The sequence below is a fragment of the Dendrobium catenatum genome, unplaced genomic scaffold, assembly GCF_001605985.2.
Source record: "Dendrobium catenatum unplaced genomic scaffold, ASM160598v2 fragScaff_scaffold_9, whole genome shotgun sequence".
NCBI classification, from domain to species: Eukaryota; Viridiplantae; Streptophyta; class Magnoliopsida; order Asparagales; family Orchidaceae; genus Dendrobium; species Dendrobium catenatum.
The window spans coordinates 1362067-1386034 of record NW_021318471.1 but is presented as its reverse complement, the minus strand read 5'-3'; the positions used below and the strand labels follow the sequence as shown (position 1 = coordinate 1386034).

Sequence of the window (23968 nt, the reverse complement as noted above, 5' to 3'; positions counted from 1 at the left end):
CAATTTGTCTTGCAGCATGCGATTATGCAGAAAAGGTGATCCATCAGGTCAGCTTTACAAACTCGGCCCATCTGATCTGATCCCAATAAACTCATATGATCATTTTTCATGAGTGACATTGAGTGCTCAGGCTTCATTTGAGACAGCTTTCTTTAAAGCAGTTTTTTAATAAAAAAAATAAAATTTTCATACTAAGAAACTGCTTTAAGAAGCAAAAAAAAGCCGTCTCACATGAAACCTCAATGAGGACCGGGTGTTTTAATTTTAACTAGTTGATTTCTTATTTGCAGGTATGCTTTTCCTCTCGAATATGGTTGAGGACAAGTCCCCCGGCGGCCTTTCCTATATGGAGTTCCTTGTACATGTCCATCGGCAAATTCAGACGAAAATGGAGTGAGTCGCCATTCATTCTTCTTCCATAAATTTGTGTTCATTCTGCCAGTTTTGATCCTGAGAATCTTTTCGACCACATATACATTACCAAAGATCATCAAGGTATTAGTTAATTAAGAATGTTCAGATTTTCCAGCCTTCCTGTATTTTTTTTCTTACAGAATGGTAAAATTATATCATGCAAATTGTATTAATAAGTAGGTCATCCAGTGTTTTTAGTCTGAGGACATGGTCCATTTTTGTCAAGGATTTGCTATTTATAAGTTGTGCGCTGATCTGTATGTCATGTGCGAGTGAAGGATTGGAAAATGTAGCAGGAAATATTGGTGTGATCGGTGATATAGTTATAGGCTTTTAATATTTTTTTTTTTTTTTTTTTTTTTATTTGGACATTTTTTTTAAGTACTCTTTAAGCATGCTACAGATGTCATATATAGGTTTTTGTTTTATTTATTATTTTTTAAATTATTGAATTAAATTTATTGTGATACTGAAGGAATACTTCCAAAATAGAGTTTTTAAGTCGATATTATAATTATTGGAGTGGAAAATAAAAGTACTTATTGAAATTGGCTATATTTTTATTCTGGTGAAGTAATGAATTATTTAATATTTTTCTTCTATTATTAATTTCAATAATCTATAAGAGAAATATTAAACTGATTGAGATGTCGTGTTTTTTTAAAACTATTTACTTAAAATAATAATAATAATTATTATTATTATTATTTGTAAATAGTTTTAAAAAAACACGACATCTCAATCAGTTTAATATTTCTCTTATAGATTATTGAAATTAATAATAGAAGAAAAATATTAAATAATTCATTACTTCACCAGAATAAAAATATAGCCAATTTCAATAAGTACTTTTATTTTCCACTCCAATAATTATAATATCGACTTAAAAACTCTATTTTGGAAGTATTCCTTCAGTATCACAATAAATTTAATTCAATAATTTAAAAAATAATAAATAAAACAAAAACCTATATATGACATCTGTAGCATGCTTAAAGAGTACTTAAAAAAAATGTCCAAATAAAAAAAAAAAGAAAAAGAAAAATATTAAAAGCCTATAACTATATCACCGATCACACCAATATTTCCTGCTACATTTTCCAATCCTTCACTCGCACATGACATACAGATCAGCGCACAACTTATAAATAGCAAATCCTTGACAAAAATGGACCATGTCCTCAGACTAAAAACACTGGATGACCTACTTATTAATACAATTTGCATGATATAATTTTACCATTCTGTAAGAAAAAAAATACAGGAAGGCTGGAAAATCTGAACATTCTTAATTAACTAATACCTTGATGATCTTTGGTAATGTATATGTGGTCGAAAAGATTCTCAGGATCAAAACTGGCAGAATGAACACAAATTTATGGAAGAAGAATGAATGGCGACTCACTCCATTTTCGTCTGAATTTGCCGATGGACATGTACAAGGAACTCCATATAGGAAAGGCCGCCGGGGGACTTGTCCTCAACCATATTCGAGAGGAAAAGCATACCTGCAAATAAGAAATCAACTAGTTAAAATTAAAACACCCGGTCCTCATTGAGGTTTCATGTGAGACGGCTTTTTTTTGCTTCTTAAAGCAGTTTCTTAGTATGAAAATTTTATTTTTTTTATTAAAAAACTGCTTTAAAGAAAGCTGTCTCAAATGAAGCCTGAGCACTCAATGTCAAAATGTTGCATATGCCTTAAGCTTCATATGGGATGATTTTTTTTTTTTTTAAAGTAAATCTTTATTATAAAATTTTAATTTTTTATTAAAAAATTACTTTAAAAAACAACGAAAAAAATTATCCCAAATAAAATAATTCTGTCCGGCCTGAAGATAAGTAATGCTTTTGCAAAGCCTATGAAAGCCTGGTCAACTGAAATACGCAGTATCACTGTAAAAAGTTATCATTACAATCGAAAATTATAAATTATATATATATATATTTTTAATAAATTGCATTTACATCTCTAAGGAATTCTATGTTACGTGTAAATGAAAATCAATTCACAATCTTCACCTTTGCAAAAATACCTCCGGCCTATATCCTCTGTTTGCACGTCTGTACACAACTATACTTTGTATTCACAGTGTACTGTCAGATCTGGAAAGGAAGTCCAGAGATTACGATGCAATGAATCAAATTGTAGAATTGGAGATTGAGTTCGATGGATATGGATCGACCCAACACTGATCAGCAGCCACAGCATTCCTCCATCTACGTTGGAACATCTCCAATTCCGTGTAGGACCTTTTCCTGATCTGTTTCAGGAAACTCTTTAGATGGTTTACATAACCGCAGACATAAATTACATTCTAAGATTTTTTTTTTTTTTGTGTTTTGGTCTCACAATTATAAAACTATGGGGCCGTTTTAGATCATTTCATTTATATTTGAGCATAAAATAAAACATATTTAGTTATTGTGATCGTCGACAAGGGAGTGAGAGCGGCTGTCGGGACGATGATAGTGATGGTGGTTGAAAGCAGTAATAATATTGTTGCGATGATAATAGTTATTTTTAAAATACTCGAAAAACCTAAAAATTCTTTTAAAAAATAAAATTAAAAAAATAAAAAACTTCATAAAGAAACATGTTTTAAAGAACAAAAATAAAAACAAAAAATAAAATAGAACCCAAACAGACTAAAGATATTTCCATATTGCCTAAAAAAATTCCCAGGAAGATGAAAAAAAGTTCACATAAAACGGCGGCCTTCTGATAACCCGGTTAGAAGATGTATTATATTTGACATATGCTAAGAAAAGTATAGGTGGAGCTAAAAAAACTTTCTTAGAAAATATTAGAAATAACATCTTTTTATTAGATTTAAATGAAAATATGACTCTTAACATGATACAATGGAGAAAGAATTTATGTAGTCAACCCCACGTGGTTGGATAAAGGCTTGATGTTGTTGTTTTTGACTAATAAAAAAATTCTACTTCGAAATTACCTAGTCATTAAATGAAAAAAGAAGTTGCCAAACTCTAGAGAGCTCAAAGTTCATAAAAAGCAATTATGATGGGCATAGAGAATCATGACTTACCGCTAATCTACCATTCATGGCATTTGAAGCAGAGCGCACCTGCAAGTCCAGCAAAATAACCTTAATCTTAATCTATACAAGGGAAAGTGAATGAAGATATTGTTGAACTTACGGTACTACTTGCATCAGAAGCATCTGATAAAGAGTTGTGATTAGTTGTCTCTGTAGTTGACTGTACATAAATAGCAGCATATTAGTAGCCTTGGATGTGATGCAAATGCAGAAAATATAGCCAACAAGACATTAAAATTTAAACTATGAATTGGAACTTAGCTAATAATCAGATGAAATTAACCATAAAGCCGCAACTAAGCTATGAAAAAACTAAGGCTTCATTTAAGACGGTTTTTTACTGCTACTTGAAGCAGCTTTTTAGTACAAAATTTAAGAAAACCGTCCCAAACGAAGCTTCAATGTATTACGCAAATAAATGAAAATTAATACAAAGACTTAAAACTAATGAGTTAATTCTCCCATACCCTATATATAATATATCTCTATATATATGTATATATATATATATATGTAGGCTTAATAAGTAGTACATCTGTAGCCAACCTCCTTTGCTCTTCCTATACCGGGCCTGTTAAACGGCCAAGTACTCGACATTTAGACTTCAAACATAGATATTGACTTCTACCCAAATTATAATAATGGAGGATCAAAATGGCCAGGAATGGGAAGAACATAAACCTTTTAATGGTACCAGACAGTCTTTGGAGTTCCCAAGTATAGAAAAGGAAGCAGCAGGAGAATGATTTATTTTGAAAATTAAATTGTATGATACCAGTTTTTTCCTTCTTTCAAGAGTTAAATTTTGGCTTTATTACTTGAGCTTATAACGTAGCAAAACATGCTAGACCGAATGGGTCCAAACTTTGGAAAGACACAGTGAGTTGTGATACTAACAAAAATGCACAAGTGGTCAGAAGAATTGTCTTACCTTACTGTCACCACCAAGTGAAGGAATACCCTTGTGAACTATATACTCACTATCCACCACTCCAACATTTTTAGTCCTATCACCCTACAGAAAATACCTCAATACATGGATATCACGATTGTAAGAACAATATTTAAGATGTAGGCTTCATTTGGGACGGCTTTTTTGAATTTTTGTACTGGAAATCTGCTTTAAGAAGCAGCAAGAAAGCCGTCCCAAACGAAGCCGGAATTAGGATGTCTGAAGGTTACCTGAGCACAATAACCAAGCTTTGTATCAAGACCCCAAGCATGAATCAAGTCATTCTGCCAGAGCGTACAAAGGAAAATGCATCATTTTGAAGATTGCAATGGTAAGTTGCAGAATCAAATGATGTAGCTAGAAATGTGTAAACAAATGGATGAAAAAAAAGGCTGAAGCATAAAACAAGAATGAGCTATAAAAATACCTGGACCATATGCCAAACACATCGCCAGGCCTCTCTAGAAAAAACAGGAGCCATCATTTCAACCCACCTGAAATTTGCTTGATGTCAACATAATGACAACTAAAAATTCTGGTTAAAAAAACATGCTAACAAAAAATATCCAATCAATACAATGAAAAAAAGAAAAAGAGAGTTACTCTTCTATTTCTAGAAATTAAAAAAAAAAACATGTTTTAACATAAATCAAAACATATAAATTTGCTCAAGGCAATGCAAGCAAAAATGGGTAAAAGAATGTCAACAAAGATGCTGGAAGAGTGCAAACAAAATAGCAATGAAAGAAACCAAATAAAGTGGAGATGGGAAAATGGCAAGATAAGGGGAAAAAGAAAACAACTTGCAGGTTCCACGTGTAAAACGTGGGAGATTTGTTGGTTTTGGTATTACAGCAAACTAAAAGCTCACCCTGTGCATGGTGGCGCTGTACTATTCTTATAACACCTCCCACCACCGCTGAATTTGTATGTTCTTCTGTTCAAGAAAACAAGATTATGCTTTAAGCAACGTTACTTAAATTTTTTTAAAAGAAAGGAAAGAAACCATCCGCATATTAAACAAGCTTGGTATACACAACACCTGTGCGCAAAAGATAAGGAACGTTGCTAGACTCAAAGGGTTTAAGATTTAGGCTTTGGGATGGCTTTTTTGCTGCTTCTTAAAGCAGCTTTCTAGTACAAAAATTTTAATTTTTGTACTAAAAAGCTGCTTTAAGAAGCATCAAGAAAGCCGTCCCAAACAAAGCCTTAGAGTTCGAATCTAGTAAATTACAAGAACAATTAACCAAGAAAAAGGATATTCAAACAAACCTGTGCACTTTTCCTCTCCTCACGCGTGCAGTGATTTGGTAGTGCACCTGAGATTTAGAAGCATCCAGCGCTGGTTGTGATATTTCCAACCCTTCTTTTTCAATAATTGATATATACCTGAATCTTAAATGTGTTATTGAGACGAATACACATAGACAATATACTTAACCCCGGATTTTGAAGGGAAGACTTACCGTTCAGGATGAAAATTTTCCACTCCAAGATCCTCATCCCAAAGGAAAATGTAATTGTACTCAGCAACTATGTCTGGATGCAGGAAACGCTTGGCAAACCACCTTTTCCACGAAAAAGAAGTAAAAAAATTTAAAGCTTCATCCAAAAGAATCTAATAGACAAACAACATTTGCAAGCAATTTGTAGCACCATTTGGTTTGATTGATTGCAGAGACGTGTAAGACACTATCGCTCCAATCTAAGTCTCTCCACTCATCCACAGCACCATCATAGTGAAAAAGCATCACAGCAAAGTTACTCGCGTAGAACTGAAAATATAAAAGAGTAACAAAAAGATTATTATGCTTTTTTGCAAATATTATAGAAAGGAAAGGGCATCATAGCATATCTAATCAATACCTTTTTAACAATTTCATTCACAATTTTCTTTTGCTTTATTCCAACCGCAATGGCCAGCAAACTTTTTGAGGCTTCTACCTTGCCCTATCACCCACAAATGAAACTGCGTTACTTGTAAAATCCAACCAACACAAGTATTAATTAGCTTCTAAAAAGGCTCCCTCTAATGCTATGTTTGGGGAGGGGTTGATTTACAAAAACATATAGGTCATAATGAAGGCAACTTACCCATTGCTCCAAGTTCACATTCTAACTTCAAAAGAGAAGCATAAGAAAACGCAACGATGACAATTTTACTTTCAAATTTATTAGATTAAGAACGAAGCAATGTGTGATAACTTTAAAGAATGGCACTTACAATTTTACTTTCATATTAGGAATGTTTATTGCCCGAACAAAGAATCAAAATCTGGTTATTAAAACTAGCGCTTACAATAAACTAAATTCCTTGATATAACAATAAACTAAATTCCATTGACTTCGATGACATAGGCCCTCAATGCTCCCACTACAGGTTTTTCCTACAATTATACCCTCTTAAACCTCAAAAAATGGGCAGGCAACTAACACAAAAAGCCAGTATTAATATGGCTGTATGTCTGTGTAATGATTAAATATGCCAAAAAAAAGTATTAACAGCACAAACATTGTACCAATTCTAGTAATATAGTATTGTGAGTCACATGTGATTACAAATGTTTGATAAATCCGAGAAACTTGGGCCATGGTCAATAAACCTCAAAAAACATCAATTTTGAAAATTTTCCAGATCTAGGGTTGCATGAGAACTACATCACCACCACAAGCATAATATTTATTAACGTCAACTAATAGAAACAAATTGAAATTAATAACCATGCATAAAAGTTTAAAATTGTAAATCTAGTTTGAAACAAGAAAATAAATAATACTAGAACTATAACAGCAAAGAGTCAGAATTATACCACATGGAATAGGCATTTCACATACCTTTCTGCTTGAAGAACTCAGGGAGTACTCCATTGGCTGCATTTCTAAATTTGATGTTCTACTAATTATGCCTTGAGGCAGTGTTTCACTCCCTGATGGCTTACCATGATTCTGGTACCCAAAAAAAACGAAGAGAAATAATGCCAATTTACATGTTTGGAAAGCCCCCCATTATTGCCACAAAGAATGGAAAAAAGGGTTCACAAATTAAGCATCATCACAAACTAGTGCACATATAGGGAAAAATAAACATACCTCACATAAACTAGAATTACGCTTAAGCACCAGCCTGCCTGTTCCGTATTCAGATGTAATTTTCTGCACAGGAAAAAATGAAATTAGTTTAAAATGTTTTCTTTTAACCCTAAAAATGGGCGTTATCTGTACGAACATAAATATTCTAAATATTTAATTTTTAAAATACCATGACATTAATCCAAACGCACAACATTTGAAATATAGCATTGCCATATGAATAACAGTCGTCTAAAAAAAATTTCCTAATAATTATGTTATTAATTCTTAATCATTTAAATGATTTCTAAATAATATTTATATTAATTGATGAATAAAACAGATACAATAGATGCAGAATTTTGACACCTTGCCATATAGTTATTGGTTGAACTTAGTAAAAAGGTAGGATGCATGCAAAGGATCTTAGACTTTCAATCTCCCAAACAAAAATATGATATTTGCAGGAAAGAGCAGACATGAAAGAACAAACCACTAAAAAAAAAACTACTAAACAAAGTACAAAATTCAGTAAGCTTCTTTTCTAACATGGAGTATTTAATAATCCCAGAAGGAAATCACATGTTACCTTGTAATTAATTATGTATGGGGTCCCAACAAGAAAACAAATACATAAAAAAATTGCCATTGGAAAGTAATGGCTAAAGCATGCCCTCTTCTGGACGGGATCTGTAAGTAGATAACACTGCAAAAAAGCAAGGGAGAGATTATAGGAATGATATTGACATAAATGTAAAGTTCAAAAGTAGATAATTCTTAAAAGTATTACTTAATGAATGCATTCTTCAATACTACACAAATTCTCAAGTCCGATTGCTCTCACTACTTGATGGTTTTTCAAGCCATTGAAACTTATATAATGCTTTATATTTGGAATGTAGATGAGAATTATTTAAACAGTGCCAGTGCATTTTCTCAATTGGAAATTGACACAGGATTAGAGACCGATTATTCTAAGAAATGTTAATAGTATTTCTGCGTATCACCTTACTCATTACCCACATCTAACATAAAATTATCTTTGTCATCACCACCGGTCAAAACTCCCAACATATATAATAATCCCACTCTGTTGTATTTTATAGTTTCCATTACTTGATTTTTCCACAATAAGATTGTCTGCTCAATATAATCTATCAAACATATCTAATGAGCTATTTGGTTAGTGGAGTTAAAGATTGTACTTCGAGCTGAAAGTACTTCAAGCTTAGGTAATTCCATAATCCAATTTTAAAAGCAAGGAAAATTATCCCATATAATCTTTCTCAGGCTCAAATTCACAGTACAGGTTTGGGAGACTCAACGGATCAAACTGGGGCAAAATGGATAGACAAAGAGTACAACTCTGATTAAATTATACGAAGAACTATGATTAATTAATTTACAATTACTTCATGAATGATTTAGTTACTAATTAATTGCTTGAAATCAACATATCAACAGCAAGTTTTATCTAAACCGTTAAAAGCAAAAGCCACTTATTCTCTATTTCTTAATCAATGTATGGACATCTAAATCAGTCTCCTAATCAGAAATTACTGATTTAAAAAATTAATGACCAATATGATTGATAGGATTAGTACATTTCACAAATAATATAAATAGAATTTCAATTATAAAAAAACTTTACCCCAAATTGTGATGTGAATAGAAGCCTGTTTGTAGATAAATGAGTAATTAAAACACAAATGGCTTACCAATAGCATTCATAAATAAATGATAAATAAAAACTTTACAACAATTTGCTAACATATTCATCAAAAATATTAAACATGCAATAAACAACCCAACCAAAATATTAAGTATGAATGATAGTACATCCCTACAGCTGGTTGCTTAACTATCAAATACACTAAATATACAATCGGCAGTTAAATTAGCATACAAATAATTAATGGCCATATGAGTTAGGGAACATGTAAGTATTGGCATAACTGCTATATGCTCAGAAATAGAAAATTTTAATTTCTCCTTTTGTTCCAAATAGCATAACCTAAGATAAAAAAATCTTTCTAAGCAAATAGGCTTAAACCTAAACTTCATAATCTTAGGCTTCGTTTGGGATGGCTTTCTTCCTGCTTCTTAGAACCACTTTCTAGTACAAAAATTTTTATTTTTGTACTAGAAAGCGGTTCTAAGAAGCAGTAAAAAAATCATCCCGAACGAAGCCTTAGTCATCAAGTTTTCAAATGAATTACTTTACTACCACTTTAAACCAAACAATGCAAAATGAAAATTCCTATTCATTTCATATCCAAAACCTTGGTAGATGTTACAATTAAAAAAACATTCATAGATATTGAAGCTTGAATTCAGTCCTCAGATGAAAACGTCAATTCTTCAACAAGAAAAACGATTGGTAATCAGAGGAAACACAAAAACAAACATAATAACGCATAACATAAAGTGGAAATCACACAAAAATTAATAAAATTGGAGTACTATGATTTAAGGAAATATAGAAGTCAAGAATGAACAGAACTGTGCGCACAGCAAAGGATATCTTACATAGTTTCGAATCGTCATTTCCGTGAATCCTAACTACGGACCTGCAAGCAAGCAACACAGGAAGCCAAACATCAGAAAAAAAGGCGGCCCCACGCAATGAACACTGCAGGGAAATTCGTGGAAGAGAATATGAAACGAAAAAAAATAAAGGACCAATTTGAAAGAAGAGTTCCTAAAGAACAATAAACTCGAAAAATTAGCTCACGGGGGAAACCAATCTACAAGTAGCGGCAAAAAGTATCTGAGCTACGAATCACTGATTGTACGGATGATAATTCACAAACAAATGACCTGGTTGCTTCGACAATGAACACAACCTTAGGATTTGAAAATACTGAAAGTAGAAGTGACATAAAACGATAAGAACAGCTATTTCAAATCTTAAGAAAGGTCGAAACTCAAAAAACTCTAAATTCGGCGGCCCTACCCCAACCTCTCAAATACCAAATAACTAAATCGGGCACATAGACTGTTTGATCATTTAGTTCAAAATTTAAGATTTATATGACCTGGAAAACAAATTAACAGCTTCGTTACCGACTCTGTGAAGAAGGAATCGTAAGGTTACCGGCAGGGAGATCGCTATGAGCAAACCAGGAGAGGAGAGGAGAGTGCGTGAGAGATGGAGGCAATCGGGACGAGGATTCTCAAAGTAGAGAAATAAAGGTCGCGAGCAAGGGGAATTCCAATGATTAGAAATACGAAGCGCCCTAGGGTTGTACATGCTGACCTGAAGAACAATACAGTACCAACTCCTCCCAGCTTCGTACCGCCGCTCCTGTAGCATAGAAAGATATGTCCCCAACTATACGTACAATCCAAAACCAGAGTCAAACGATATCATTTATTTAAAGCCAATCCAAATGATTGCTCGACGGAGAGAAATAAAGGACCAATTTTTAAAACGGAAATTTCCCAAAAAAAAAAAAAAATTTTTAAAACGGAAATGGTAACCGACGCCAAGCTTTCATCGGGAGCCGAGTAGGAACAAACAAAAAACTGAAAAAGACAACAGAATGGTTTTCCTCGCGCGGGTTGCTGCTAGGGTTTCAAGAGAATGTAAGGAGGAGGCTATAGAGAGAGGAAGCGCGATTGCTTTTGTCGATTGCGTGCGTTTCATCCTTTCACATACGACTGCAGAAAAGAGAGGAAGACTGAAAGAGAGGCATCGCTTTTGCCTGCGACGGCATATTATTTATTATTTATGGCTATTTATTATATATATATATAATGAGAAAAGAAAGTAGGTTTGAATTGCAAATCTAATCATAGAAGAAAAATTATGTAAAAATGTTTTAATATAAATTGTATTAATATAAGAGAGAATTTATATACATAATATTTAAAATTAAAGGAGTCTTCCTAGATGATTTGGCCACATAAAATATGGACTTTTGTATGACTCAATTAAAAGACTAGAAGTATAAGATTCAGCCTATATTAAATAAGATAGTGATAGGCCTAAAAAAATTTAATTAAAAAGTATTAAAAATATATTTATTTTTTAATAGATTTCAAAAAATTTATTTCTTAATAGGACTCAAATGAGATAGATACCAAATAGGTCTGATATGAGCCCAAATGGGCTCAAATCAAGAGCTTAAAGCATATTTGGGAAGCTTTAGAGAATTAATTAGATGACCAAATGATTTCTAAATATGGTATGCTTATAGTTGAATCGAGCGGCTAGACAAGACGAATCTAACGAGCACAATATCACTTATTTCTGACATCTTTAAGATACTTAAATGTTTGATGAATGTTCTATGATCGAGGGAATTGATATGAGTCGTCCGATGTAGCACAATGGATTTGTATTGAGTCTTCTCCAAATTTACAAGAGATGTCACTCTCAAAATCTATAATGTAGTCATCATCTCAATATGGAAGCCAGTAAATCAATACTTAAACTACATATAATGATCTAAAAAGTCCAACTGATCATAAAAATCATATAATTGAATTCAAAGTACGATAAAAAAACGGCATACATGTCGTCAATCAATTCATAACAATAATAGGCATATGATCATGAAAATGTATATAAATAGTAAAGCTCACATGTTGTAGCAGTAAAATATATAAATAATAAAATAGTATGGTGTGGAAGTTAGTAAAGTAGTGTGGTGGAGAAACCAATAAACTAGTATGGGTAACATATCAATAAAACAGTCATTGTATCAGTACTATCAATCAGTAAATTAATTATATAAAGAGATAAAACTGAAGTATTAGTAAAGACTGTCAAAATTATATCGATATAATAAAATCATATAATGATGTATACATGTTATCTAGTTATTTTATATTAGTATTTTAATTAAATGCTCAATATATCACGTGCTCAATATTTCACATACTCACTATCAATAATTGGTACAATTAATCAATAATAGTAATTATAATAGAAATCAGTAATAGTATCAGTAACAATATCGATATTTACATCGGTACCAGTAAATCCAGTGACATTAGTAGTAAATCAAAGCTATAATAGTAATTCATATGGTGATAATAAATCAATACAATATCAGTAAAACCTTATAATAATAATAAATCTGTAACATACATTTCATTAATCATATTAGTTTAGTAAAAAGTTTGAACTTAAGTGATATTTCCTAGTATCAGTAATCCATAGTCAATAATTATTGGCTAAGTAAATAAAATTGTTACTATTTTATCCGTTAGTATAGTAATGACTTATTATAACTCTCAATCAGTATCACTTGAATCAATCGAGGATAACACCAAATCACATATGTAAAGGCAAGCCCGTCGGCCCACCATCATGTATAGGTGAATCCGTATCCAAACAATATCAATGAATAACTAGTATTTACTTATTTTTCTCATAGACAAATTATTATTATAGTACTATAACAATAATAACAATCATGTATTACTTAGCCACCTGTCTATATTCACTCACAATGCTAGTATTAACAATATAATTAAATAAAAATACTTACTTCAATTCAAAAAATATATATACAAAATTTAATAACTTTAATTTTATCTGCTGAAATTAAAAAATATTACAGTCAAAATCTTCAAAATAATCAGTACAATGTCATATAAAAAGTTACGCTGAAGAAGTTCAATAAATCATAAGAAAATATAGTAAAATCAATTGTGGGGGAATCAAATGGTTGAAATCAAAATCTTTCAAAACAGAAGTATGATCAGAGTCATCTATCTCAATATGAGCAATTTTTCGTAAAAGTGGCAAAGCGATTCGGAGATCTAAAATCCAAATTTCTCCTTCTCTCTATTATACTGCAATTCAAAGAGGAATTCAAATTTTTTCCATTTTCAATTATTTTCAAAATTTGGTTTATTACAGATAGTTTGAAGCTCGAACATGATTGAGGAGCTGTAGAGAGTTCGTGCTTCGAACCAAGTGAATGACGAAGGTTTGCAGCCAATTAGGGTGATAACAAGAGTAATAAATTTGGTTTATTGTGTAAATAATTTTTTTTTTTTTTTGCGAAAGATATATAAATTAAAAAATAATATAATTATATATTTAAATATCTTAGAATAATTATTAAATTTATTTTGAAGTTAATTTTAAAATAAATCTAGAATTTTATAAATTTATTCTTGATAAGTCTCAAAAAAACAACTTAATCAAACACGACTCTCGAGGCACATTGGGAGGGGAAACTTTCAAAAGTAAATTCATGATCATTTAAACTTTTATGATGCCCTAGAATCTAATTTGAAAGAATTATTTATTTATTTTTTAATAAATAACAACCAGAGCTACCTAATTTTTTCTATTAATAATAAATAATAAAATAGACTCTATAATTCAAAATATTGATATATACATCTATATTCATTCTAAAAAATTATATAGAATACTTAGGATCTATACAATCATCACATATCTATCATATCCTGAGTACAAAAAATAGCTAAAATAAAAAGAACTTGAACTTGAAGGAATCTTGACCAATCTCACACTCCTGATCATCTACCCTAACCTGAAATCATTTAATCACATATAATGAGATAAAAAGCCCAGCAGGCCATCTAAAACTCATAATTGAATTTAAATTACGGTCATGATCCACGATCAAGAGGATCAACATCAGCCGTCCATTCAAACCACTCCAACTTGCCCTTGATCTCTTCCCTATTTATTGGTCATATCACTCACAAAAAACTAAAAATAGACCCTTCATTCTTCATGAAAGGAGGCCCCAAGCAAAGAAGAGAAGGAAGAGAATGAAGGGAGAGAAACTGGAGTTTTCTTACAACCAAACTCCTCCTCGACTACTATCGAACTTCCTCTCGACTACCAACTGACATTGGACTTTTGCCCAGCCACTGATTGACTCCGGACTTTCGCCTAGTCACCGATTGATGCCGGACTTCCACCCGGATGCCAAACTGACGCCAGACTTCTTCCCGGCCACTGATTGATGCAAGACTTCTGCCCAGCTACTAACTAATGTTAGTCTTTCATCCAGCTTCCAATTATTGTTGGACTTCAATCAAATAATGATCTTTCCAATCTCTATCGCCCGCAGACTACGGTCCTTTCGACCTCCTTCACTTGATAATGGTCTTTCCGACTTTTATGGCACGCCGACTACAGTCATTCCAACCTCCATCTCTTGACAATGATCTTTTCGACCTTTGTCGCCAGCCGACTACGGTCCTTCTAACTACTGTCACTCGAATACGGTCTTTCCAACCTCTGTTGCAAGCCGACTATTGTCCTTCCAACCAAACGAACATATCAATTATGATTCTTCCAATTTCCACCATGTAATGCACTTTATATAATGCATATTTGCTACATCAAGCTAAGGTCTTCCTCCCAAGAAAGGACCCCATTTATAATCAACTATAAACACTAGTGGATTTATTCAAATTAGGCTAGGCCCCATGGTTGTTCCCCCTTTCAGGGGTTTCCACGTAAAAACTCTGGCGTCTCTTATGAACAATACACCTTCTATTTTATCTGATTGTGTGCTAGATCTTTGTACAAAGCTAAGACGTTAAAACTTTATATTTCTCTACCGTCGTGAATATTCCAGGATGCAACACTACTAGTATTTTTTTTCAATTTCAAATGATGATATTATTTGTGATTGAAAAAGGTGTTGATACAATATAATAAAAAAATTTATAAAATAGATTCTATAATAAAATTTGAAAAGACCATGTGATATAGAGTTATCTTTAAGAAATAATTTGATGAATGTTTAGTCATTCTCCTTCAAGGGCGAAAGTCCATGTACTAAGAAGTCTAACATAAATTTCAATGCATGATATGTATAATAACTGCTACTACAAAAATAAATTCGTCCAAAATAATCGAAACTAAACATGATAAGAACTTCATATTTGCATTTGTATATGTCCAATGTTCAAGAAATCTTAAGTTATTATATGTTTAATTAAGGCTTCGTTTGGGACGGCTTTTTTCCTGTTTCATAAAGTAGCTTCCTAGTACAAAAATTAAATTTTTTGTACTACAAAGCTGCTTTAAGAAGCAATAAGAAAGCCGTCCCAAATGAAGCCTAAGTCCAAATGAGTATATAGTCAAACTAGAAAAGTAAAAAATATTTATGAGAATTTCCATAAATTAATTCTCCTTGGGAGCTAAGCTTAACCGATAAAAATCATCTCGAGATATGCTTTCACTATCCTAATTCCAGTTTTAATTTGGGTGAAAGTTACACTCATTTATTTAATTTAACAAAGTTGGGGAAACTTTTTGTCATGTATCTTTTGAAATGTCATGGAATAGAAGATTTTACACATATTGACAGAGAAAAATCAAAGTTTCACGGAGTAATTTTGAAAATGTGATTTTCATGTGTTTTATTGATTATGTTAATTTTAATAAAAAAATTCTATGATGATAATATATTATAAATGTTGTTTATGAATGATTTTATATTTTGTCAGCTTGATTATATGTGCAAGTACTTCTCTCAAAAGTACTATATTTGTTGTATTTGTAAGTATTTAATGTATATATGCATTATGTTAATGTTGCTTTTATATTTTGAAAATGTTGATGTTACTGTTCTTATATGTTGAAAAGGTTAATGTTGTGGTTATATGTGTTGAAAGCATTAATGTCCATGCGTCTTTAATTCCTATTAAAAATGCAAATATTTTCATGTTCAGATGTTTCAAATGTGTAATGAAAGGGGAAAGGAAAGGAGAAAATTGGAGAATGTAGTGAATGCCATGAATGTGACAGATGTTATGGATGTAATTTAAGTTGAGTAACAAAACCTTGTGCACTCATGTATATGTATATATTCATGTATTCCTTCATATGTGCATATGATACCCTTAAACAAATGTGAGATAATAAGTGAAGTTATAAGGGGATTCAGGAACATGCATACAAATTAAGGTATAAGTGGAAGTGAGTTACTAGGGGATTCCAGAATGTATACAAGTGGAGGTTTAAGAGGAACTTGATATAAGAAGACATCAAGAAATTTGAATTTTATATTTGTTGCGGGCTAGAATATACGCGGCGGTAGAGTTTGTAAATTCGCGTCTGAGCGTTGTACGAATATTCAGCACACAAACAGAAAAGAAAATGAACACCAGGATTTTTACGTGGAAAACCCAAAAGAGGGAAAAAACCACGGGGCCTCGCCCAGTTGAAAAGTTTCACTAGTGTTGCGTAAATTACAAGAAGCTGATTCGTCCCACAAGTTAGGACAACCAGATTAACAATAAAGTTCTTCTGAATTGAAACAAAGTTACGAAGTTGTGCGAAATCCCAGCGTTTCCCGAATATCCGGCAGAGTTCCGGCATATTCAAATGGCAGGAAGAACTCCGGCGGTGGTCAAGGAGGAGATGATTCTCCTTTTCCCCTTTCTCTTCCTCTTCCCTTCTTCCTCTCCTTCTTCTTCCTTGAGTCCCTCTTGTGAAGAATGAGGGCTCTATTTCTAGTTTTTCTGGATGGCATAGCTTGTAAATAGGCGTGAGATCGAGGGCGAATAGGGAGTGGTCGAATGGACGGCCAATATTGAATTCTTCGATCGTGCAACGTTCGTTGGACATTTGAAGGACTTAATGATGTCATAATTCGATGATCTTTAGTTCGTTGGATTTGTATTGCCGAGCCATTCGATTCGAGTATAAGCTCGTTAAAATCGAAGTCCGTTTGGTAACTCAAATTGTGATTCGAACCTTCCAACAGCACTTCTAGTCTTCGATTCAGACTCATTTGGACTCAGATTGAGTTGAATTTGGTGTCGTTGGGTTCTTATTTCCAAGAAGCTCAGTTTGACTGTAAGCTTGCTGAAATTGGAGTTCTGGTGCTTCCGGATTGAGTTTTTGAAGTTTCCGGGTTGGGTTTTGCATCGAGATTTGTGCCAAATCAAGATAATTTCATGATAACGTATCAATGTTATGTTATGTGCTACTTTATTTTATGTTTTTTATATTATGTATTATGTCCAAGTAAATATTAATGTAATGAAATCATATTTATGTGATGCTGTAAATTGTTATTACTATTATGAAGTTATGCTCAAGCGATGAATATGTTATTATTGTTAAATGTGCAAACTCTTAACTTCTGTCTAGTACTGATACAAAATTATTAAGTATATTATTCAATAAAAATATTAGAATAGCCCACTTTTAAATATTATTTCTGGTTCACATATTATAGATTTAAATAAAATTCATTTTTTTATAAAATTGTATTGAATTCTATAATTGTAGGTTTTGGATGACCTATTGAGAATGTGATTGCTCATACTATGTGTTTATAAATATTTTCAAGAATAGTTTAAGCCCCTGTTGAGTAGATTTGGTTAATAGAGGTTGTTAACCAGGTTGAGTTCCAAGTATAAGTGATACAATATCACAAAATTAGCTTGATCGGGCACGAATCTCGAGGCAAAAGCTAGTTGGAAACTTCAAAAATTAATTTCGAGAGCACCCAAACTCCGATTTCAGCGAGCTTATATTCAAACTGAGCGTCTCGGAAATACGAACCCAACGACACCAAGATCAACCCAATCCGAGCACAAATGAGTCTGAATCAAGGACCGAAGCGTTGTTGAAAGGTTCAAACTGCAATTTGAGTTACCAAATGGTCTCCGATTTTAATGAGCTTATACTCGAATTGAGCGGCTCGACGAGACGAATCCAACGAGCCCAAGATCGCAGAATTCCAACATCATTAAGGCCTCTAAATGACCATCAAACGGTGAACAATCGAAGGGTTTAATATCGGCCGTCCATTCAAACCACTCCCTATCTGCCATGATCTCACACCTATTTACGAGCCATGCCACTCCAGAAAAACTATAAACTTCATTCTTCACAAAGGGGACTCAAGTGAAGAGAGAGAAGAAGAATGAAAAGGGGAAAAGGGGAAAAGGCAAATCCTCTCCTCCTCGACCACCGCCGGAGCTCTTCCCGCCGCCTGAAGACGTCGGAACTCTGCCAAATTTTTGGGAAACGCCGGGAATTTGCAAAACTTTGTAAATTTGCTTCAAGTTGTAATCTGATCATCCCGATTTGTCGGACGAATCAGTTTCTTGTAATTTACAAAAACACTAATGGAATTTTACAACTGGGCAAGGCCCCGTGGTTTTTTCCTTTTTGGGTTTTCCACGTATAAATCCCGGTGTTCTTTCATTTTCTTGTTTGTGTTAAATTTACGTGCAACGCTCGGACATGAATTTACAAACTCTACCGACGCGTATTTTCTAGCACGCAACAATAAGTATGCTCAATATGTATATTCTTTTATCAGTTATAAGGTATATATATGTTTGATGAAAATAAAGTTGAATCTTAATTAATGTAAACTATTTTTTTGAAAGTACAGTTTATTGAAATGAAATAAGATGAAATTAATATTTTGTTTATGTATATATTGGATGATTTAGAATCGCAATATATTGAGGATAATAGGAAGTAAAAAAATTTGTTCAATTAGGTCTAGGAAAGTAATAAGTCCATTACCACGACCTCAGCATGATATAACTTGTTTAAGTGCGACATATTATATTGGGTCAAATTATGAAAGAAAGATCTAAGTCGAAAAATGGAATTGAAGGATCGTAGTAGAGTGACTATAGTTGGAGAACTATAGTCGGGTGATAGTGTTCGAAAGATCATAAAAGGGTTGTAGTTGGGAAACGATGTTCTGAGGCCTGTCGTCAAGTGATAGTGGTCGGAGGATTGTAATCAAGCAATAATGATAGACGACTGTATTTTGGTGATGATGGTTGAAGAATATTAGTGAGGTGATTAATAATTAAAAAATCTCAGTCAGGTGACGGCTATCTAAGGGCCTTAGTCAAGCGATGGTGGAGGTACGAAGACCATAGTCGAATGATGGTGGCTGGAAAATTATAATTGGACGAGGTTGGTCAGAGGTCCATAGTCCGAGGATGATGGTAGGAGGATCATTGTTGGGTGATGGAGATCGGAGGACAGTAGTTAAAAGATGGCGGCTGGAGGAGTGTAGCCAATCATTGTGGTCAAAGGAATATACATAGGTGACAATGAAGGATGGTGGAATAGTTAGTGATGGTGGAGATCGGAGGGTCACGTGATTATAGTCGAACAATGGCCTAACGATGGTGCTCGATTGGAGCTAAAATATTCATAGAGCCTATATGCTTTCCTGAATCTTAAGCCAAAGTCCAAGCTCTAGCTCCAAAGTCCCCAGTCATCCTTCATGTAGAAAATGGATGCTTATTTATAATTTTTTTTAAGTGGCATACCCATAAATATGGAGAAAAACTGAAGCACTGTTGGACTTATTGATTCTCTTGATCATATAGCATTCATTTAAAGTTTAATTGCCTTAATCTTGTTGGAATTGAGTGGTCTTAGGCTGATTTGCCTTGTCAAGATGCTCGATTTGACTATAAACATGTCAAATTTAGAGATCATTTCCTCATTCAATTAGTATGCACATATCCTTAAGTGTTCCATTATACATCAAGTGCTCAATTTGGGATCATTCAGACTCAAATTGGCCACTTTTAGTATTGTTGGGTTCGTCGTATCGAGACATATAGTCCAACTATAAGTTTTCTAAAATTGAAGTTTATATGGTCCTAAATTTAATTAATCTTTTTTAAATATGAATCACGATGATTTCTTATGACATATTAGTGCTAATGTATAGAGTCATAAATAATGTCGATGATGTGCATCTAACTTGTAGGTTGTGAGATGCATCGACTCTATTAGAAATGATGCATCATTGTAATCGAGCGATAATAGTCAACTGACATGGTCATAAATAATGTCGATGATGTGCATCTAACTTGTAGGTTGTGAGATGCATCGACTCTATTAGAAATGGTGCATCATTGTAATCGAGCGATAATAGTCAACTGACGTGGTCAAATGACATGATATGAGACCATGTTGAAGGAGTGTATCCATGAGACCAAAATTAAAGAATTGTAGTCATGTGATAGGGTCAAAGGACCATTGTTGAGCGGCCATTGTATGATGAATATCGTCGAGCAACTTTGGTTCGAAGATCCTAGTTAGGTGATAATGGTCTAAGAATCATAGCTAACTGACTGTGGGTGAAGGACTATAGATGACGATTATCGTCGAGCGATTGTCATCAGAGGTATGCGATCAAGCAATGATGGTTGAGAGTTCACAATCTGACGATGTTGGCCAAGGAACCATGATCAGGCAATAGTCATCAGAGTATCATAACCATGTGATAATAAGATGATAATGATGGTTAGAGGATTATAGTCGAGCAATAGTGATCGTTGAGCAACTGTGACTGGAAGATCGTAGTCAGGTAATGATGATAAAAAGAAAATAGATAGCTGACTATGGCAAAAGAGTCATAACTGTATAATGTTGGTCAAAAAATTATAGTCAAATAATGATCATATGAAAATTATAATTTATTGATAAGATCGACAGACCATGAGCAGGATGACGGTGATTCTTATGATCATAACCATACAAAAATATATGAAAATTTACGGTTGTTTTGGCCAAAAAATCCGCTGACTATGCAAAGTGAAACCAAAATTATTCCATATTTCCCCATAAATAATTCCAGTAAATTAGCCTTTAATAACTCCAAACAATGCAAGGAGATGTGGCGGTTGCAGTTCGGGTGGAAAGCCATAATTTCCATAATGGCAGACCCACGGTGTCGGCCATGATGTGGGGCCCTTTTCCCGCCACTCCTGCGAAAGAACACGTTATTAAAGAATTGTAACATTTAGAGTACGTTACGAAAATAATTAATAAATAATTATATCCTCACACATTGCAACTAATCCCTCGATAAGCCTACCAGCAATCAGCCCTATAGGTGTAAGACCCACAGTTTTTTTCTCCCCACTTAAAGGGGGCATGCCACATGAGAGGGAAATCGAGCATAAGTTGAGGTGTTCCCAATCATGCTCGCCCACCAACCCAGCTAAACATGGTGGGGTTTCCTGATAGAATCTTTCGTAAGCACGTGTGGAGGGTACTTTATTAGATGAAAATTTAATACATATGGATATAAAAGAGAAAAAAAATGTAGCAAATAATAGAGTTTTTATTTGAAAAACTCAAAAAGAAAAAAAAAATTATGGGATTTGAAGAAGTTGATATAATCAACTATGTTTTAGAAGTTAAGAAAATATGCTCTTCGTCACAATTAAAGAATAAAAGATTATAAAGTTAGAAGCCCTTGCTTGATTTTCTATAGCTATAATAGAGATTGTGGAAGAAATAATAGAGGTAATGCTGGCAAGGATCGAACAATGCTAATCGAGTGATGGTGGTTGGATGATGTTAGTCGATAAATGGTGGTGGTTAGGAGATGAAAGTCTGTTGATGATAAATGGATTATGATTGTTGGTAGGTGATGATTAGATGATGATGATCAGTCAATAATGGTCGGATGGTGTTAATGGTATGATGATGCAACCTAATGGTAATTGTTGGTGTTGAACTTCAAGCTGAGCTCTAAAGTTATTTAAATTTGTAAGCTCAAGACAAGGTCCAATTCATATAGAGAATGTGATCTATTTATAGTATTTGGATGTGAAATTCGATAAATTCAAATAAATTCCATAAGAAATCTTTGGATAGCCCATATTGAATACTTTAGACACATATCATTATTAAGTATTTAAATATCCCAAAAACCTTGGAATCAAATGATCTTGGACTCATTAGAATCATCTCGTTGAGCCACTCAATTTAACTATAATCATGTTAGATTCGATACCGTCAGGCCATATAACTATATATGGATCACTTTTGTGTCGATTGCTTTAAACCATCAAGACATTCAATTTGCTAATAAATTTGCTAAAATCAAAATTTCAGTAGTCTTGAATTTTTTTCAAAGATTCCTATAAGCTATCAAGATTCATAAAGATCAAGTGAAATTTTTAAAGACGAATTAAGTATAATTTTGATACCTATCTTCATTAATTTGCAATCCAACGGACCAATGTTTTCAATCAATTAGAGTAAAAAAGAAGTGATGTAATTAGCACTCTATCTTTCTCTCCCTTTTAAGAAAGCTTAATTAATGTAACAAAACAGACCTTCCTTCCTTCCTTCCTTCAACCACTTTTATTCTTCTTGATCAGAGCAAAAAAATCATTGCTCGTAATCTAAGAGATGACAGAAAATCCAAACAAAGATAGCCTTTCAATTTTAATATATATAATGCGCTTCACATGTCTGTATATATTTATTATTCTTTTCTTCATTGAACCACACATGCTTTTGACCTTCTTACGCGTTATCTCATCCATTTAAGTATTTAACTACTCCAGCAAATAATTAGCATTATCTTATAAAGAATGATTCTCAAAGGTCCTTATTATTATTATTATTATTATTATCTATTTAGGCGAATCGGGCGCAAATCACATCGGTATCAGAGAAATTGTTATATGCAGAGGAGAACCATCTGGTTTGTCTTTGTGCTTTTAATGTTCATCACTGTACTTTTATGATTCACAAAGACAAAACCGAATGATTCTCTGTGTCCTATCTCTGTACTTAATAATCTCTCGTATTATGAACAGCTTTCTTTCTACTTTTTAAAATAATTTTTTTAATTAAAAAAAAATTAAGATAAAAATTTTTATACTAAAAAGGTAATTCAAAAGGCGGTAGTGAAGCCATCCCAAACAAATCCTAAATGAGATCAAATGAGGCAGCTTAAAAAATTTGAGAAAAAAATCAAAGCAGTCCTCTAAAATGGATTTTTAATACAAAATCGGATTTTGTATACAAAAATTAAAAGCAAAGCTTTGTTTGTGATAACTTTTTTGTTTGTGATAGCTATGCTAGAAAGCTACTTTCTAGCAATAATAACAACAATTCAAAAGGCGGTAGTGAAGCCATCCCAAACAAATCCTAAATGAGATCAAATGAGGCAGCTTAAAAAATTTGAGAAAAAAATCAAAGCAGTCCTCTAAAACGGATTTTTAATACAAAAACAGATTTTGTATAAAAAAATTAAAAGCAAAGCTTTGTTTGGGATAGTTTTTTTGTTGCTTTCTATAACGAATTTTTAATTCAAAAATTTCTTGAATTGGTTTTATAAAATAGCAAAAAACTATCACAAACAAGACATACATCTATTCAGGCTTCATTTGGAGACTTTCATATTGCTTCTTAAAATAATTTTTTAATACAAAAATTACAATTTTGTATTAAAAATTTACTTTAAAAATAATAAAAAAATCATCTCAAACGAAACCTCAACATCACATATCCAATTAATCACATCATATGCCAATTAGTTAAATTAGCCAGCCATCTCCGAATATGGGGTATCGGATCGATACCTGATATTCAATGGTCTAGCAATGCATGTACCATTATTTTAAATTTAATTTAGACTTTATTTGGGATAATTTTCTTACAACTTCTTAAACAACAAGAAATTTTTATACCAAAAAACTGATTTAA

The 23968-nt window shown here is 32.8% G+C and overlaps 2 protein-coding genes across 5 annotated transcripts in view; one reads left to right on the top strand and one right to left on the bottom strand.

Moving 5' to 3' along the window:
• The window catches only part of LOC110092476 (protein transport protein Sec24-like CEF), an 83450-nt gene extending 82697 nt beyond the window's left edge, over positions 1 to 753 (top strand). Inside the window, exons 23-24 of the mRNA XM_020817044.2 lie at positions 16 to 47; positions 291 to 753. Of these exons, the coding sequence (XP_020672703.1) occupies positions 16 to 47; positions 291 to 397 (139 nt within the window). The 3' untranslated portion in view covers positions 398 to 753. The remainder of the gene's footprint in view (positions 1 to 15; positions 48 to 290) is intronic.
• Positions 754 to 2298: 1545 nt separating this feature from the next.
• Positions 2299 to 10936, bottom strand: LOC110092505. Of its 4 annotated transcripts, none has more exons than XM_020817080.2 (16): positions 10760 to 10936; positions 10030 to 10070; positions 8090 to 8206; positions 7522 to 7584; positions 7267 to 7377; positions 6298 to 6381; positions 6088 to 6206; positions 5898 to 5999; positions 5704 to 5820; positions 5303 to 5368; positions 4859 to 4925; positions 4662 to 4715; positions 4411 to 4494; positions 3580 to 3639; positions 3468 to 3506; positions 2299 to 2678 (listed from the first exon to the last, which is right to left on the bottom strand). In XM_020817080.2, exons 2-16 carry the CDS (start codon positions 10045 to 10047, stop codon positions 2556 to 2558), a joined length of 1224 nt encoding a protein of 407 aa, XP_020672739.1. In that variant the 5' UTR covers positions 10048 to 10070; positions 10760 to 10936; the 3' UTR covers positions 2299 to 2555. The 4 variants fall into 4 exon arrangements, with proteins under 4 accessions (XP_020672739.1, XP_020672740.1, XP_020672741.1 ...); XM_020817081.2 differs by lacking the exon at positions 10760 to 10936 and adding an exon at positions 10598 to 10735; XM_028699402.1 differs by having other exon boundaries at positions 2559 to 2673.
• Positions 10937 to 23968: the final 13032 nt, after the last annotated feature.

What these genes read in the sequence shown, in the direction of transcription:
- LOC110092505 (XM_020817080.2), bottom strand. An exon ending in GCAATCAATCAAACCAAATG is followed by an intron (nt 6,000 to 6,087) that starts GTGCTACAAATT and finishes TTCGTGGAAAAG; the next exon opens with GTGGTTTGCCAAGCGTTTCC. An exon ending in AGCTTGGTTATTGTGCTCAG is followed by an intron (nt 4,495 to 4,661) that starts GTAACCTTCAGA and finishes TATTTTCTGTAG; the next exon opens with GGTGATAGGACTAAAAATGT.